The 17,066-nt window shown below is 39.1% G+C and overlaps 2 protein-coding genes and 1 pseudogene across 4 annotated transcripts in view; 2 read left to right on the top strand and 1 right to left on the bottom strand.

Moving 5' to 3' along the window:
• Nucleotides 1-1,563: 1,563 nt before the first annotated feature.
• LOC146451141 (uncharacterized) lies at nt 1,564-2,852 on the top strand. Its single transcript, XM_085099558.1, has one exon. It carries the CDS (start codon nt 1,567-1,569, stop codon nt 2,596-2,598), a length of 1,032 nt encoding a protein of 343 aa, XP_084955684.1. The 5' UTR covers nt 1,564-1,566; the 3' UTR covers nt 2,599-2,852.
• Nucleotides 2,853-7,726: 4,874 nt separating this feature from the next.
• LOC146451142 (glutathione peroxidase 2-like) lies at nt 7,727-11,190 on the bottom strand (annotated as a pseudogene). Its single transcript, XR_014860088.1, has 3 exons — nt 11,108-11,190; nt 8,841-9,056; nt 7,727-8,346 (listed from the first exon to the last, which is right to left on the bottom strand). The product of XR_014860088.1 is annotated as a glutathione peroxidase 2-like (transcript).
• A 74-nt stretch (nt 11,191-11,264) lies between these two features.
• Nucleotides 11,265-17,066, top strand: part of LOC146451143 (uncharacterized) — a 58,346-nt gene continuing 52,544 nt past the window's right edge. For both annotated transcript variants that reach the window (XM_085099523.1, XM_085099524.1), the window contains exons 1-5: nt 11,265-11,870; nt 13,718-13,782; nt 14,586-14,824; nt 15,852-15,903; nt 16,793-16,884. In XM_085099523.1, the coding sequence (XP_084955649.1) occupies nt 11,434-11,870; nt 13,718-13,782; nt 14,586-14,824; nt 15,852-15,903; nt 16,793-16,884 (885 nt within the window). In that variant the 5' untranslated portion in view covers nt 11,265-11,433. The remainder of the gene's footprint in view (nt 11,871-13,717; nt 13,783-14,585; nt 14,825-15,851; nt 15,904-16,792; nt 16,885-17,066) is intronic.

A 17,066-nucleotide genomic window follows, 5' to 3' on the forward strand; every position in this document is an offset into this window, starting at 1 on the left:
TCTCCTCTGGCATAGGTGCACTTAAAAAACTGAGGCCGTTCATTTGCGACGATACAGCAATACTACTATATAGAGCCCTTACTGAACCATATTTTGATTATTGCTGTCCTGTGTGGGACGGTCTCAGCAACGAATTAGCTGACAAATTACAAAAACTTCAAAATCGCGCCATTCGGGTCTAGCGCTACCGCCCTACGCGGTAAGCTGGGATGGGATAATCTCTGTACCAGAAGGAAGAAGCAAAAATTGAAAATCATGTTTAAAACTTTAAATGATCAGTCTCGGGAGTACCTTAAAGGCCTATTTAAGCCCTTCAGCACGGACTATGGACTTAGAAATAGTGACAACAAATTGGCTCTGCCTAAGAATCGTACCGATTTTTTGAAACGTAGTTTCTGCTACAGTGGGGCACATTTGTGGAACAGCCTTCCATCTAACCTCAGAGCCATTAGATCTAGATCGCCAATTGTCCTCCTCGTACTCCCACACGGCAAACATGTAAATCAGTTTTAATTTTAAATTTTTATCTTGTAACTGATGTTTTTACCGTGTCTAAATAAAGTTTATGTATGTATGCATGTTAAAAAAAACTCTACAGCAGCAGCAGCAGCAGTCGCTACACACTTCAACTTACCAGGCCACTCTTCTGCGGACATTGGACTCATCCCTCTCGAACTACAACCCACGTACCATCAATGCCTCCTGCCGTAAGGCACGCGAGGCTTTTCTAATTTATAGAGGGAAAACGTTCTCTCCAGAAGGCATTAACCAACCTTACTGAAATTCTGGTATGATTGGACCCAAACAGGTCAATTTAATGACTTTTGTAATTTTTTGGGGGTAGATGGCATATTTCGTTCACTTCAGTTTTCGGCCTCCGGTTTTTACAAACCGACTAAAGAAATGTGACGGTTTTTTGTTATAATGAGATAACACTGCATAACATTCTACCTTTTATAACTGTACGTGGAGAGACCAACAACAAACACCACAACAAAATTTCCGACTAGCACGCACCCATTCAAACGCTCACCAACCCTCCCCCCCCCCCCCAACCCACACACAGACACACGCCGTCCAATTATACAGCAAACTCACTGAACGTGGACTTCATGTGGTTTAATATTATAATATTTAATATTAATATTTAATATTTGTATTGCGTATTTTCTATAAAATAATCAAATGCGCATTACAGACATTACAATAAAATCCAAAAGAAAATGATAATAATAATAATGATAATAATAATAATAATAATATTAATAATAACAATAATAATAATAATAATAATAATATTAATAATAATAATAATAATAATAACAATAATACTAATACTAATAATGCCAGTCCTAACCTATCCGATCTGGACTCAACACTGGCCAATCACAGAACTGCGAGTTATCGACAGAGAGGCTAGAAAGATGATCTGTGAAAACGGTGGGAAGCATCCCTTATGCTCTACTGCGATAATGTGCAAGAGAGAAAGGAGGGCGTGGCTTGCGCTCGGTTGAGCGCGAATACAAGGTGACCAAGATCAAGGCAGCAATAAAGCTCTGTCAGAACATGGATCCCTCTATGAGAGCAGTACAACAGTTCCAAGAGAGGGCGGTAGAGAAGGGACACACTTCACTGACGAAGGAAGCGCATAGGTTTGCCGAGGAACTATGCATAAGCCTGTCTTTGGAGTACCCTCAACCGTCGAGCTGGTCTGTGAGCGATCCTGAGACGGAGGTTCAGGGGCCAAAGGTGAAAGGACATCTCAAGAAGGCAGATATGGAGAAGTTGAAAAAGGAAATCAAAGAGGAGAAGTGGCATGGACGGTTTTTTCAGGCTAGGTGGCAGGATAGCGAGTTAAATCAGAGTGGATGTTTTGCTTGGTTGCGTGATTGGACCTGTGCTCCTACCCATACCATCGCTGGGGTAGTGGAGTTGTGCGAGCAGCTTACGCCCACTAAGGTGTACACAGTCCACAAAACAGGTGCAGAACAGGGTGACGTCACGTGTAGACTGTGTGGGAAATCTCCTGAGACGCTTGCGCATGTGCTAGCGGGTTGCTCTGCTCTGGCCCCGTCTAAGTACCTAGAAAGACACAACGCAGCACTGAAAGTCCTCTTTTTCGAGATGACGAGGGATCTGAGGCTAATTGATTCAGTCCCTCCCTGGTACTCGTGTGCAGTGCCCAAACCAGTCTATGAGTCATCTGAGGTATTAGCGTTTTGGGATGTTCCAGTTTATGCTGAACATACCATCGTCAAGGCTTACAGAATGGACGTTCGATTTGTGGACCACAAGAATAAGAAGGTGTGGGCTGTGGAGATGTCCTGTCCGTGGATGGAGCATCGGGAAAAGAAGTCGGAGGAGAAGACGGTCAAATACGGGCCACTGCGATTCGAGTTGAAGAAGCGGTACCCTGACTATGACGTTGAACAATGTAACATCATCATTGACGTGCTTGGGGGATGGTCAAGTGATGTAGACCTGACAATGAGGAAGCTCTTTGGCAGCAGGGGTTATGACGTATTGAAAAGGATGCAGAAGGCTACCATCTCGAGTTCTCTCAAAATAGTGAGAACTTTCAAAGCTACCGTCAGTTGACTTTCCTTAAGGGAATAGCGTAGAAGCTCCATATAGTTTTAGTATTAGAGAACTTTTATATTTTATGAGATTTTTATATTTTATCGCTAATTTTTTTTAACTCAGTAGCTTTCTTTTTATAGTTCCTTAAGATCGCATAGGTTACGCTGCGCGCCCTATGTGGTTCTATTTTAGCATACATACGTTTATTAATTGCACATAATAATAATAATAATAATAATAATAATAATAATAATAACAATAATAATAATAATAATAATAACAATAAAAAATAAAATCTTTCTTTATTATAATATTCCAAGCAAAATTGATATTTACAAGTTTTAAAAAAAGTAGAAAAAAGAGCTATTAAAACGTATTTACAATTCAATATTTAAAATTCATTTCGATTAAAAAAAAGCGACTATTTCCAAGCACAATTTTTTAACAATAGTAAGACTAAAATTTTGATGAAATAAAAAAGTTGTTAAAAAGATCCTAAAATACTAATTTACAACGTCACGCCATCATTCACTTTCTAAAATTAGCGGAGACACGCTTGGCTAGCGTTTAAGCGGCAGTCATCAATGAAATCCCCAAATGGAATTTTGTGAAAAGGTGTCCTGGAGCCTCTTACGCACGTGTGTACCGACCTTAAAATCTCAAAAGAAAGCAATGTTCTAATCCAAGTGATAGTAATGTGATAAGGTTCCTCATTCTTTTCTGAGAGCTTCTCGGCTAGGCGTTTGAGAAAGCAATTGCAGTCGGCTCCCATCCCACCGTTGGTTCCAAAAACTAGGGGAGTGAAAGATCCCATTTCAACGTCCAGCACCCTCTGTTGGTACTTCCGCTTTTTCTCCTCTTCCTTCTCTTTAAAGATTGTAATAATAGTAGTAATAATAATAATAATAATATTATAACAATAATAACAAGAAGAAGAAGAAGAAGAAGAACCTGTTAACTAACCTTATCGCGATCCTGGGGGATCTTCTCATTGCGCTGAGACGACGTTATTTTGCGATACCGCCGTCTTAAAATGACGGTTTCTGATTGGCTTAAAAACTGTCATGTAAGCATGAATGGGTTCGGCACGCACAAATAAAAATTTTTACTAATGTGAATGATGAACAAGGGACGTTGGATGGTGTTGTTAATTTCTTTTCATTTGAGTTTACAAAGCTCCTGACACTGTTCAAGGACACTTATAATATTTTTTTTTTGTGGTGAACATGTACCATATAGAGCGGATACAACTTTTTTTTGAAAGGAAGCGAAAAAGGGTGATTATAAATTCGATGAAGAGAAATTTGCTTAAAAGACTTTCTTGAGTGTGAAAACGGCCACGGTAAATAACAATGAACTTAAATTCCAATAAATTATGGCATTTTCAAAGCAAAAGGATCGGTTACTTTTCTGATGTGGCTACAGTTTGTCTGAAGTAAAAATTTCTCTTTCAATCAGCGCACGATTTGTACTTTATCCGTTTGCTCTCTCCAACAAAATGTTAGTATCGCGATAAAAAACTAAATTCGATTTTGAGACGGCATAACGGCTTTATGATGACGGCGTTGGGGGAAAATATTTTCCGTATTGGGCTCCGTCGCGAATATATTTTCTCCTAATTAGCGGGGAAGTCTCGGGGGAGGGGGGAAGGGGGACTCTCGTATGAAAGAGGCGGAGATGCTCGTCGGAAATTTTGAATTAAACCACTAAATTGAGGCCAATCTGGGCATGGCCGGCTCAAGCTTTTTGACCCCTTAAAGAGACCATTTAAAAACACAGACAAATATATATTTTAATATTTCTTCGCGTGCAACTTTAAACGAGACCTTCACGGCTAAATATAACGGCGTTTTTCCCGGAACATCCTACGTGAGACTAATTTCCGAAATTTACACCCCTAAGCGAGACGACGAGCATCCCCTCTCCCCGGGGCGGAAGTACTGCGTGACGTTCAAGTTTGGCCACATTCGTGGGCAAAAAAAATCGATCTGGTACAGGGATTTACCCATCAAAACTATTATTATCACCAAAAGTATCATTTTATCTCAGGTTCCACCGAAAATGTAGCTTGGGTAAATGAAACGGCAAATTGAGAGAGCGTGTTGAAAACAAAACACTCGAGCTAAATTATTGACATGTTAAGCCGCCACGTTGCGATTATTATCACAGTTAATTTACACAAAAAAGTTCGAGAAGAAAGCTTCAAACACCTTATCAAGTATGTAACAGGAGCACTCTCAATTTCCATATTGGGCACTCAACATGAAACAACGCCATCAATTGTTGTCCCAAGCTCCCATCTATCTTACGCAAAATCCGGAAGACGCCAATTTAACAACCGAGGAAGTTTGTCAAATGGTAGGACAGAAGTCAGCCAACCACCTCATAAATCGCCCTCAACGTTACGTTGCCAAGATAAGGGACAAAGCAAAACTGGTATCATCGCTATCAGGAACTTTAAGCTCTCATTACATTAAAAAGGGGCTCCCACCTTTTTTTTTTTTCAATTTCAGTGCAGCTGACAATTACTGGCCAGATTTACACCGACTGCTACAGGAGCAACACCTTCCATTCGTATTAAAGCTGTCATAGACAAGCCACACTTGACAGATTTTAACTCTGTTTCAAGACTGGATGAATTTTTCAACGATTGGCTAAATCGAGCTTTAACACAGAATGGAAGTGGCACCGTTTCGCGGGGCAGTATATTCACGCACATGACTGTGCAAAGCTAAGAAATGATCCAGGCCTTTGCAAACTCCTAAACACAGCTGTGCAAGAGTGGAAACTAGAGCAGATTGTGCAACTGCAAATGCAACAACCAACCTATGAACAGGGGCAGCTGACTTTCAACCCCAAATTGAGGCAGGACATCACGCAACGACAACTGTTATCAAATATACAGACTGGTTAGTAACCACAATAAATGAGGCCATTCTACAGGGAAACCGGGTTGTCCCTTCTCCACATCCATTTTCTTTACCAAATCAAAACGTGCAAAATTTCAATGAGGACTACTACTGAAGCCCTTGCCAATTCAGTTGAACGCCACACAAAATGCAGTACAGCATACTGTCTTCAAATAAACCTAGACAGGAACCAACACGCCGCTTTAATTTTTCAAAGGACTTTCAAGAAGAAACACTACTTGACGTCCAACTGATAAGAAAAGCTGGCAACAATGACCAGGAACTGACAGTTGAAGATGCCATACTGGTACTACAGCTACTACAGGTACTACAGGTACTACAGGTACTACAGGTATTATATCTACTACAGCTACTACAGGTACTAAAGGCACTGCACCTACTTTAAGTCATGCATGAAGTGCCCCATAGTAGTCATGGTTATGTCCGGGGACATTATTCGTAGGCTTACATGAGGTACTTACCTGCCCGCCGCCGGTCGCTTTTGCTCGATTTTGTGAGCCAGCGGTAACGTCAGCGGTTGTTGCAGTTATTGGTACTCTCCTAAACACCCTTCCATGTTTTTAGCCCCTCTTCAGGATTTTCTAGGATGGGCCTTGTAGTCTCTGGCGTTCCGGTGGTACCTGGTGCGAGCGAAGAGAAGTACACGGGTACACACACTGGCATCCAGTGTGTGGATGCTTCTCAAGCGAGAATCTGGTTCAGTTGAAAATAGGAAAATAAAACGGTGAACTTGTGGTTGAAACTACGGAGAAATCAAGAAAACGGTAAATTCATAGTTGAAATTAAGAAGAAATCAAGAAAACGTTGAACTTATTGTTACAACGATGGAGAGAAATTAAGAAAAACAGTGAACTTATGGTGAAAACTACGGAGAGAAATCAAGTAAACCGTGAACTCATGGTTGACACGACGAAGAGAAATCCCAGAGAAATCAAGAAAACAATGGACTCATGGTTGAAACTACAGACAGAAATCAAGAAAACGGTGAAACGGTGAACTCATGGTTGAAACTAAAGAGAGAAAGCAAGAAAACGTTGAACTCATGGTTGAAACTACAGAGAGAATCAAGAAAACGGTAAATTCGTGGTTGAAACTAAGGAGAAATCAAGAAAACGTTGAAATCATATTGAAACTTTGGAGAGAAAACAAGAAAACGTTAAACTCATGGTTGAAACTAAGGAGAAATCAAGAAAACGTTGAACTTATTGTTAAAACTGCGATGAGAAATCAAGAAAATAGTGAACTCATGGTGGAAACTGCAGAGAGAAATCAAGAAAACGGTGAACTTATTGTTAAAACTGCGGTGAGAAATCAAGAAAACAGTGAACTCATGGTGGAAACTACGGAGAGAAAGCAAGAAAACGTTAAACTCATGGTTGAAACTAAGGAGAGAAAGCAAGAAAACGTTAAACTCATGGTTGAAACTAAGGAGAGAAAGCAAGAAAACGTTAAACTCATGGTTGAAACTAAGGAGAGAAAGCAAGAAAACGTTGAACTCATTGATCAAACTACGGAGAAATCAAGAAAGCGGTGAATTCATGGTTGAAACTACTTTTTTATTTATTTATTTATTTATTTATTTATTTATTCATTTATTTTCTATATCTGCGAAGTCACCATTCCAACGTAACCATTTTTGAGTCCCATTTGAATAATTTTTGTTTATACGCACTTTTGACTTTGAACAAATTGCTCCATGGAATCATTTGAATTTTTCTCTACATTAGCTTACCTTAAGGTTTAGCTTTCACGACGTAATTTAGGATGATATTTGAGAATTGGTTTTCAACTAAAAGCAGTTGTTTTTTCGCGATAAAAGTTAGACGCGGTAAGTGCCTCGTCTTGCCTCATGCTAAGTACGGTCCTGCTCAGCGTCAAACTTTATCGTTCTATTCTTTTGGGGGTCGTTATTCTAACATTGAGGATTTTTGTCCGTATGATACGATTCGAAAAATTATATTCGCGCCCCACCCCCTCTCCCTCCTCCCTTGTCTGCCATTGTCGCTTTCGAATTGCTGATCATTCCCAGGATCAGGAGGAAATTCCTTTACACTATTCGGTAAAAATATGATTTATCAATCACTATCATCATAGCAAACCAAACTATTATTTATTTATTTTTTAAATCTTCGGTGCGGCTACTTACACACTTACTTCCATCAGCATAAGTTCTTCCAAAACTTCTCTAATCTCCTTTAATCTCACTCCCATCTAGGCTGTGTTGGTCAACATCAAGCACACACTAATGTATTTACATGTATGCCATCATTTACACAGCCTTACACAAACAAATTTCCAAAGCCCAATTATCCTATTCCTGTAAATGTGCCTTTCACTCGCCAATAGACTAACGACGTAAAAAATTACGGAAAAACGAATAGCTTTACAGTTTTTTGCATACTCGGTGACATTAATTCTAAGGCAACAGTTGTTCTATATCGGATGCGATATCTGCGGTCAAGAAGTAACGGCTGTAACGCCTAAATGGCACGCCATTTGAATCGATCAAAAACTTTTCAAAATTCCAAGCCACGTCGGATCTAAGAACCGGACTCCACAGTATGGGTCTACCAGCTTTCATCAGCGTGTCGTCACCATCTTGAGGGCGTGGCATTTTCTCTTTAAGGTAGACAAACAGGGGATGCGTGTCACTGCCATTTACCGACACTTTGTTGAACATCTCGATCTTGGGTTTAAAGCCATTCCCAGGTCGCACGTACTTCAGGGTGTTGAGAATCTCATTGCCAGAGCCATTCTCCTGATGACCAAACTGATTGCAGGGAAAACCCAGAATAACAAGCCCCTTTGCACTGTACTTATCCGTGAGCTCGTTCATCTAAATAAGTGGAAGGAAAAAATCAGGAGAGAAAATCTGGCAATCGCTAATGAATCTCAAGTCTCAAGTCACCCTCGATAGCATTTAGGCTAGCTAGCACAGAATCTAGAGAACACAAGTTATACTAATGCAAGTAAGTGTGTATGGCTGTTGGTTGACTGTGTAGTTGAAGTCGTTCATTCCAGAGGACTCCGATCCTTGCTGGAAGAAAAGTGAAGTATTACTTATCCACTATGATCTCATACGTAGCATCAAGAATTTTTACGACCTTCTTTTGAAAGTGGTGTTGCATTACAGTGTCAACAGTTAGAGCAGTAGTCTCCCTCGCAGACCCTCTTTTGGCTCATCCCGCAATCTTTCCTCGTTGGGGAGGAACTGATTGCGTGACGAGCCAAAAGAGCGTCTGCGAGGGAGACTATTAGGGCAGCAAATGAAAAATCAACACTTTTACTTCTAAACACTAACAGAGATCATAACTCTTCATTTTACAGTACCTGGGTAAAATCCCTGACAGTTGTTCCTCAGAGAGATGCTACATTTTCAATCAGCACTACTTTCCCTTTGTATTTTGAGAAGCTGATCTCTTCTCCTTTTAGGTTCTGGGCTGTGAAGTCATAAAATGACTGACTCATTCTTCGGACACTTTTCTGGAGACATCGCCGGGAGGAAGACCAAACAACACCTTGCATGAACTTCAACATTCTTTTAAGCTGTGGAATAAATTTTGCAGAACTGTTTATTATATACAAATGAGCAGAAGAGGGCGTACTTCCAGCCCTGAATTATTTTAGGCTTTTGTGACTGCTAGCCCATAAAAATATAATGCCGGGCAACTCAGTGTAACTAACTATTTTTTTTCGGACCAAACCAAACACTGTAAAGGTTCATATACCTGTGTCGTTATTAGTAATCTGTATGCAATTGCAAGATGAAATGAGAGCTATAGACAATATTAAGATTTTAAGCAGCTACTACGGGTTGGCAACAAGAACGTCACAAAACAAATGCGATAAGATTTAATGAGAAAAACAACGGCCCTGCACGTGCGTTATAAATATTAGTACACTTCTTTGCCCACCCTGGCAAAACAACAACGTGAAATGACCAAATTTAAGGTTTTGTGGAGAACGCAAATTGTTTATTCCCTTCATCATCATCATCATCATCATCATCGCCATCGTCATTGTCATCGTCATCGTCATCGTCATCATTCCTTTTTACATGTGACTTAGCTTCGGGCCGTTTCTTGCTCAAGAAAATATTTGGAAATCTTTAAAGTGAATGCTCTGTCGCGTTTAATATAAAGGACAAAGAGAATAAGGGAACTTAAGCAACAACAAAGGCGACATATGAAAAGGCCCTTTTACAGTTAGTGACTTGACCTGAGATTGGAAGCGATGCTGGAGGTGACCTTATTTTGATACAAACCTAACCTCTTTTGCTTTGGTCTAGCCTGCAGTGCAGGCGTTTTTCATGGGCGAGTGCTGAATAATAAATTTACGTTGCGTATTTGAAGGAGGCTGAGGGGGAGGGGGGGGGGGGGGGGCAGGAAATGAGAGCGGTATTTTTCCCTCCTCTCTCCCTCCCCCCTCCTTTAATTCTCAGCCAGTCGTCCTCTCCCTTAGGGTCACTTTTGACTCGCTCCAGCCCTCTCGCGCTTCCTCGCCCAAGATGACAGCAACGAAGGATTATTCAGCGCTCCCGCTCCAAAAATACGCCTGCATTGCAGGCTAGCTTTGGTCGGAACTCTACAGCACACATGGCCTAAATTGACTAAAAAAAATTGTCAGATACAACTTGTCAACTTCTGTGCTGTCATTTGCAAGACAACATTAATTCAATGTTGTATTGTTTGATTGTCAATGGTCACTCAACCGAAAAAGAAGAAAGAAAGCATTTTGATGAGTGAAAACACAGCACACTGACAGGAGCTGCAAAATGCAAATTTTCTTGTATTCATTGCAACGAAGGGCGCATTATGGGTTAATCAGGTCGTTTTTACACTAGAAGAAGCGTTATCCGTCGGGACGAACTTGGGCAAACATTTGTTGTTCGTCTGGTTATGCGTCTCTAGTATAAAGAAAGGCACTAGACGCATTATGCGTCTAGGCGAACTATCTTTAAAAAGTTCGCCCACCCACATAATGTGCATGATGCGTCTTTTGCCTGTAGTTATACTTGAGACGTATAATGGTAATGCGTCTCTAGAATAAAAACGGCCATTTACATTCAGGAATGCACCGGACCGGAGACGCGTGAGAAGTCAGTTTCGCAGGTTTTGCCAAAGTTTCAAACTTAACAGAAGTGTATTGTACCTGTCTGTTTTTGCTATGAGTTGCAATTAAAAAGGCAAAATATTCCAACACGAATTGTACAGCACGTACAATGCGGACATATCTTGTTTTCCACTCAGTGGCACGCTTCGATGACTCCACCCGCATTTATTAAAACATTGGAAAAATCTGCTCAAAATAAAGAAAATTTGGACGGTATCTTTGACTCAGGTTCCAAAGACTGACGAAGGAATATAGTCAGGCCCGAATTCTATGTCTTCGGATGCCTTGGGGTGACCAAGTAGGAACACTCGTCTGCGCGGGTTTTGGTAAAAGAACGCTTGTTATACAGCCACAAGATATTGAGAACCAACAAGTGTAATGCATCACAAGACAGTGAGAATTAACAGGTGCAATACATCATATAGAACTAAAACTAAAAAATCTCACTTTTAAATGACGTAAAACAACTAGAGATGATACTGTACCTTTCAACAAGAGTCAAGAGCTATCTCTGAGATAAGCTACTTACTTACTGCAAGCCTATTTGACTGATCGCTTACCGAACACTCACCGAACACTCACGGAACAGCTGTCGGAAACACTCGTTGCAGCTAAATGGTCACGTGACAAAATAAATCATCCCTGGGTACGAAAAATGGCGGTATTTTGTTATTGACTGACTTTTCAATTTTCTGCTTTCAGTGAAGCAAATTTGTCGAATGCATTAGGACAGCTGTTATGGGGCAAATAGAAACATCACTGATTCATTAACAATGAGAGCCAAGCCTTCAAACCGACGAGAGATCCAGTTATGAGCGATAACGAAGACCCTTCGACGAAGTTTTGTTTTCGACTATCAACTTTGCAAAATGCTTCTTGCGCTGAAGAAGAAATCCTTGCTTTGCAAAAGTTGAGACAATCGCTGAGATCTGTTGGCGACGAAACATCTTTAGGCGAAGACGACTGTGAAAAAGAATGGCTTCAAAAAGGTCTCAACGAAATTACGAACCCTTTTCCGATCAAATCGCCTGAAAATTGTGTGCTTGTGCAAGAAGACTTGGATGCGTTTACCTTTTATCTCTTCGAGCGCCGATTTGGCTGGTCGGAATGTACTGTCAATTTAGACGATGGCTATTTCGGAACAGAAGAACATTTAGGTCGCAGAGGATCGTCTGGCTCTTTGCGAATTCAGGACGAGTCGAAGTTTAAAGCAAAGCTAAACGAACTGCTGGACGAATTTCTGAAATGGTGAGTTGATACTTGGTTGTTACAGCTGTACAGTATGTCGTGCAAGCTGGATCCAAGGATATGAATTTTGACACGGTTAAGCTACTGCTCTTTCTATTCTTTCAAACGTCCTCTACGCTAGGATCGATCTGAGCAGCAGTGTAAAGCCTCAGGGTAAAATCAACGACTTAGGGGCTGTTTACATGGAGCAATAGGAAGATCCTAGCAGGCGAAACAACTTTTCATTTTGGTTTACATGCAGAAATTTCGGTCGGAGTGGTTAGCAAGAGGAGAAGGAAAAGAATAAGCTGAACGCTCAGCTGCCGCCATTTTGTTCTTTTTTGTTCCTAGTACTAGGATCTTCCGAGCGAAGGTTGTTTACATGGAGCTAGGACCTTCCTAGTACTAGGATCTTCCTATCTCTCAGCTAGGAAGATCCTATCTCTAGGAAGATCCTAGCACTAGGGCCAAGTACAACTTTTTGCATGTAAACTGAATACAGAAAACATATGGCGCTAGGATGATCCGCCCTCTAGGATCTTCCTAGTGCTAGGATCTTCCTCCCTCCATGTAAACAGCCCGTTAAATTCATTTTAAATTGTAAATTGTACAGTGTAATCAACCCAACCCAGATTTTTGACCATGTGATATTTTGAAAAATAAAATAAGAACATTTATAACAAAGTTTATCATTAAAAGCTGGACCATTGTATAATGCAATTCCAGGGATTTGATTGGCTTAGCAGCCATGGTATATGAACCATTATTAAAAACTGGATCATTGTATAATGCAATTCGAGCGATTTGATTGGCTAAGCGGCCATAGTATATGAGCCATTATACCATGCCCGAGAAATAGACCATTAAATTGTCTTCTAATAATTTATTGTTCTTGCAACACAAAATCAGCAAAATCTAGCGATATTTCTTGATTTTTTTTAATAAAACAATTTTTCCACTCGCGCTTGTTGGATATGAGATGATTATAGCCAACTCGGTGCTGCACGCCTTGTTGGCTATCTATCATCTCATATCCAACATGCGCTCGTGAAATAATTGTTAATTACACTGTGCCCAAGAAATAGCATACATTAAATAATTTATTGTCAGATTGTAGGGGTATAGAATAAATTATGGGTCTCGGCAAATTTTCAGGGAGTCTCGAAATCTCAGCTTTTCAAACTAGAGTCTCAGAATCTCAAGCTGGTAAAAAATAAAGTGGGTCTTGGAATCTCGTATATTGGATTTTGATTCTTGGATTCTCGCAAGCCAAGTTGTTAAGTCTGAAAGACCGTCACAAAACAACAACTAAACAAAGAATGCTGAAAAGCAGCTCAACATCATCGCAATCACACAGGCTGTGAATTGGTGTGAAACATGTAGGCTCGGATAAATTCTGCTCTTAAATTGCTGTATTATGCCTAAAAAAGAGCAAGGCTGATTTCACAGCGTCTCGTGCTTGGATTTTTTATTTGCATTGTCTCGGGCTCGGATATGCCGCCTCCTCTGTAAGTAACTCTTGGGTTGTTTGGTAAACTTGGCTCTGTTACAACAATTATCATTGTTCAATCTGATTGGTTGTTGAACATACAGCCAGTCAACAGAAGTGAAATACTGTACATGTAGCTCCTTAGAGGATCTGTGGACTTGCTCACAAACAACTTAGAAAATGATATTTAAATTCCCGGATTTAATGCCCTTTCATGAAGCTAAAATGTGTATATTTTTTGTTGCATTGTGAAAATGGATCCTGGTCAAAATGGCAAGGCCATGTTTTGCAAAGTTTAATTTTCACAAGTTTGTACATGTAGTTAAATAGAATTATTAAAAGGCTGATTGTCTTACATTTTGCAATACTTTTTTCAAAGGTACCTTGCTCAAGCTAAGCTTACAGTTCCCTTGCTTAAGAGCTTTAAGTATGCAGTCAATAAAGGTAAGGATTTTTATAATAATACTTATTTTAATAACCTTTTTATGAGGGAAAATTAAGGACATTGAATAGGTAATAAATAAGATAAATTAGACATTAAAATTTCATTGAACTAAGATATATTATTTCTTGCAATCCAGAATGAGCAATTTTGGCTGGTGAAAGGTTATAGTTTTGCCATTTCAGAGAAGTGATTTTGTTCAAATGTGACTTTTATTCCATAATAATTATTATTATTTTTTGTAAATGACAGAATAAAACCTCAGTATCAACTTTTTCTTACAATAAATGACCAAATTACCGGAGTTGTGGGTTTACATTACTTTAAGATACACGTATTTTAAATTAAGGTTGCTTTGTACAAATCTTCTTCAGGAGTTGAATAGTACGTGTATCAAAGTTGCCTACATGTTTAAGGGCGGTGCCTCCTAGTACAGATGAAGTATTTTTGCACAGTTTATGACTATGCGAGAAAAGCAGATCTTAGTACAGGGCACTGGAATCCAGAAAGAAAATTGGGGGTAGCGGGACATTTTTTAGAGATAATTATTATTATAAGCAACAAGCAGTAAAATACAAAGTACATTGTATTGTATGGTGCTTTATTATCTCTGAAAAATACATGGTTACCCCCAATTTTCAGTTTTTTAAACCGTGCAAAAATATCCATGTAAACCTGTATTTTTTGGGACCACCCATAGGAAACCCAAGTATCTGGAGATGCACAGAACGTACATACGCAGCAACAAAAGTAGGCACCGTCCTTAACTGACTCCTGACTTGTAGTTTTCTCTTGCTGTTTTTAGCTCACAACATGCCTGTGGTCAGGAACCAGACATTTGTACACATCATGGACTGGTTGAAGCTCGCTAGCTCAGAAAATGGTGTAAACAGTACTGTGTTTCCTTTAGTAAAGGATGTGGTGATGGCTGGCATCACAGATATTTGGTCAGCTATCAGAAACACTTGTGTAGCCAAGCTGTCAAAATTCTTGGAAATCTTCACATTATCTCAAGTGGAGGAATTCTACAACAGCTTAATCAAGGTACATTGTACTTTTGTCTTGGGTAGTTTATACCTGAATAGTGTCATCTATTTAGGATTCAATAATTATAGTAAATTAGTAGATTCTCAGACTGTCATTACACTTTTATTTTCTTTCTTCTATTTGTATAATTATAATAAATTGTCAATTAAACATTTCAAAACAATGTATTGAGTTTAGAAGACATGTTTCAGATACATCCATCGTCAGCTCTTGAAAGAATGTTTAACTTAACAAATTTGTGACTATACTTAAAGCAGATAACAAGGAAGTGCTGATTGTGTTGTTATTTTGAAATGTTTAATATCTATTCTACTCCTATGAAAATTTGGTAAATTATAATAATTGGATGTATGTACATGTAAGTGATCATTTTGTGAAAATACTGGTCCGAAGACTAAAATAACGAAACAAGTAACAGGGCTTTCAATAAGATATGAAGTAGGTGACTCCCCTTTTGCAGCACAGGTGTCAAAGAGCAATATGCCGCTGAAGCTGAAGACTTCTCCCCTTAATAGGAAGAAGTTAGGCATGTTGTCTTTTATGTCCATTCCAAACAAAGAAATTTTTAAGGAATAAAGATAACTGAAAAATTTGGCCACATTCTCAGTCACAATATGGTTCAGAAGTTAAAAACTTGACAGGTACATGTATTCAAACAAATTTTACCAGTTTTCTCATGGAAGGAATTTATTTATTGTTCAGATGAGGTAAATAGTCCTGTATTATTATTGTACACTGTTGTTGTTTTTTTAATGGGCTGAATTGGCTCAAACGCCACATGAATAATTATTACTAGCAATTTATAGCAGAATAGTCCTGCTGGGGCTCCAGTGAGAGTCTGGTCTTTTTGAAAGCCCTGTGTATTTAAGAATGTTGTGTACTAAAAAAATGATAGTTCATATTATTTCTTGTTAAATTGGTCTTCTAAGAAGTATTTATCTTTCATTGTTTTGACCTGTCATGCACTACTGTTAGTAGACATTTAGGCTTAATTTTCACTAGCACTGTATTATGTGTGTTGCAGTTATGCTTGGGTAAAGATACATCTTGGCAGGCTAAAGAGGGTGCTGTAATGTGTAAGTTGGTGGACACCTTAGATTAAAGCACAAACTGTACATCAACATGTGTTCTACGTTAAAATGAAGCCCAAGTTGAAAATGATTTCAACCTAGGTTGATTTGTATTTTCCTTTGTTTTAGTTGTAAATATGCAACCTTAATAACAAAGGAAAATACAAATCAACCTAGGTTGAAATCATTTTAACCTGGATTCATTTTAACCTACAACACATGTATGTGTACTTAATCATAACATTTTTCAGGGCAATGAATGACTTCCTGTTGATGGATTTGTAAAATGAATAAATGCTTAAATTAAAACTGTTTTGAAAGTATAGAATGCTGGACAAATGGACAACAGACCTGTATGTGGACGTTTTACATTATTTTGCTAGGAAATAGGATCAGACGTCAGCTTATATAGGTGCCTGGCATGGCTGCCGGTATCAGGCCATTTGTTGGTCCCACCCCTTTTTATGATTGTGAAACAGGATAAAGTGTATGAATGAACTTGAGATGCACTGGCACGGTTGGGCACTACCACAGATTTGTTTTATTCCTGGTGGTTTTTTTATGTCCCACAAGAGTAATAAGTGAAAGTGCATGCTGTGAGACAGGGCCTACTGTTTTTTTTTTTGTCCTTCTCTGAGAAAACTAGAAAGTCTATAACCATCTGCAGATGTAAGAGCAAAGGCAGCACTTTCTCCTTGCAGTTTTCTTAGACCCTGCGAATTACATGTACCATGGACCTGTTTCTTCTTTCCATAATAATTATTTGCAACATGATTAGATTATATTTGAAATATTTGAAATGATTATATAACGTAGAAACACAAGACTGGTAAAGAAGGCAAGATTTTGAATGTGCAATCTGATTCTAACAGTATTTCAATTTGTGTTTGAGTAGGTATGACTGCCATAGTTTGCCAGTTTCTTTGGAGTGGAATAGTTAGTGATGAGGACAAAATCCGCCCAGAAGGACCACAATACACACTCAAGGTAAGTTGGTGTTACAGAACTATATCTCCTCAGAGTGTTACCACTGTTAAAATGAAGAGATGTTGTAGTAGGCATTGTGCAGTGTGAGAAAAAAAACATCCATGGAAGGTCATTGGAAATTCCCAGGGGGAGGGGGTCTTAAAAGTAAAAATTTTAGAAGCAAAGTAAGCTAAACTGGAATT

Source organism: Pavona decussata, unplaced genomic scaffold (genome assembly GCF_977016875.1).
Source record: "Pavona decussata unplaced genomic scaffold, jaPavDecu1.1 SCAFFOLD_396, whole genome shotgun sequence".
NCBI classification, from domain to species: domain Eukaryota; kingdom Metazoa; phylum Cnidaria; class Anthozoa; order Scleractinia; family Agariciidae; genus Pavona; species Pavona decussata.

Excerpts from the sequence above, each read along its gene's own strand:
- LOC146451141 (XM_085099558.1), top strand. The coding sequence starts at position 1,567 with ATGGATCCCTCTATGAGAGCAGTACAACAGTTCCAAGAGAGGGCGGTA.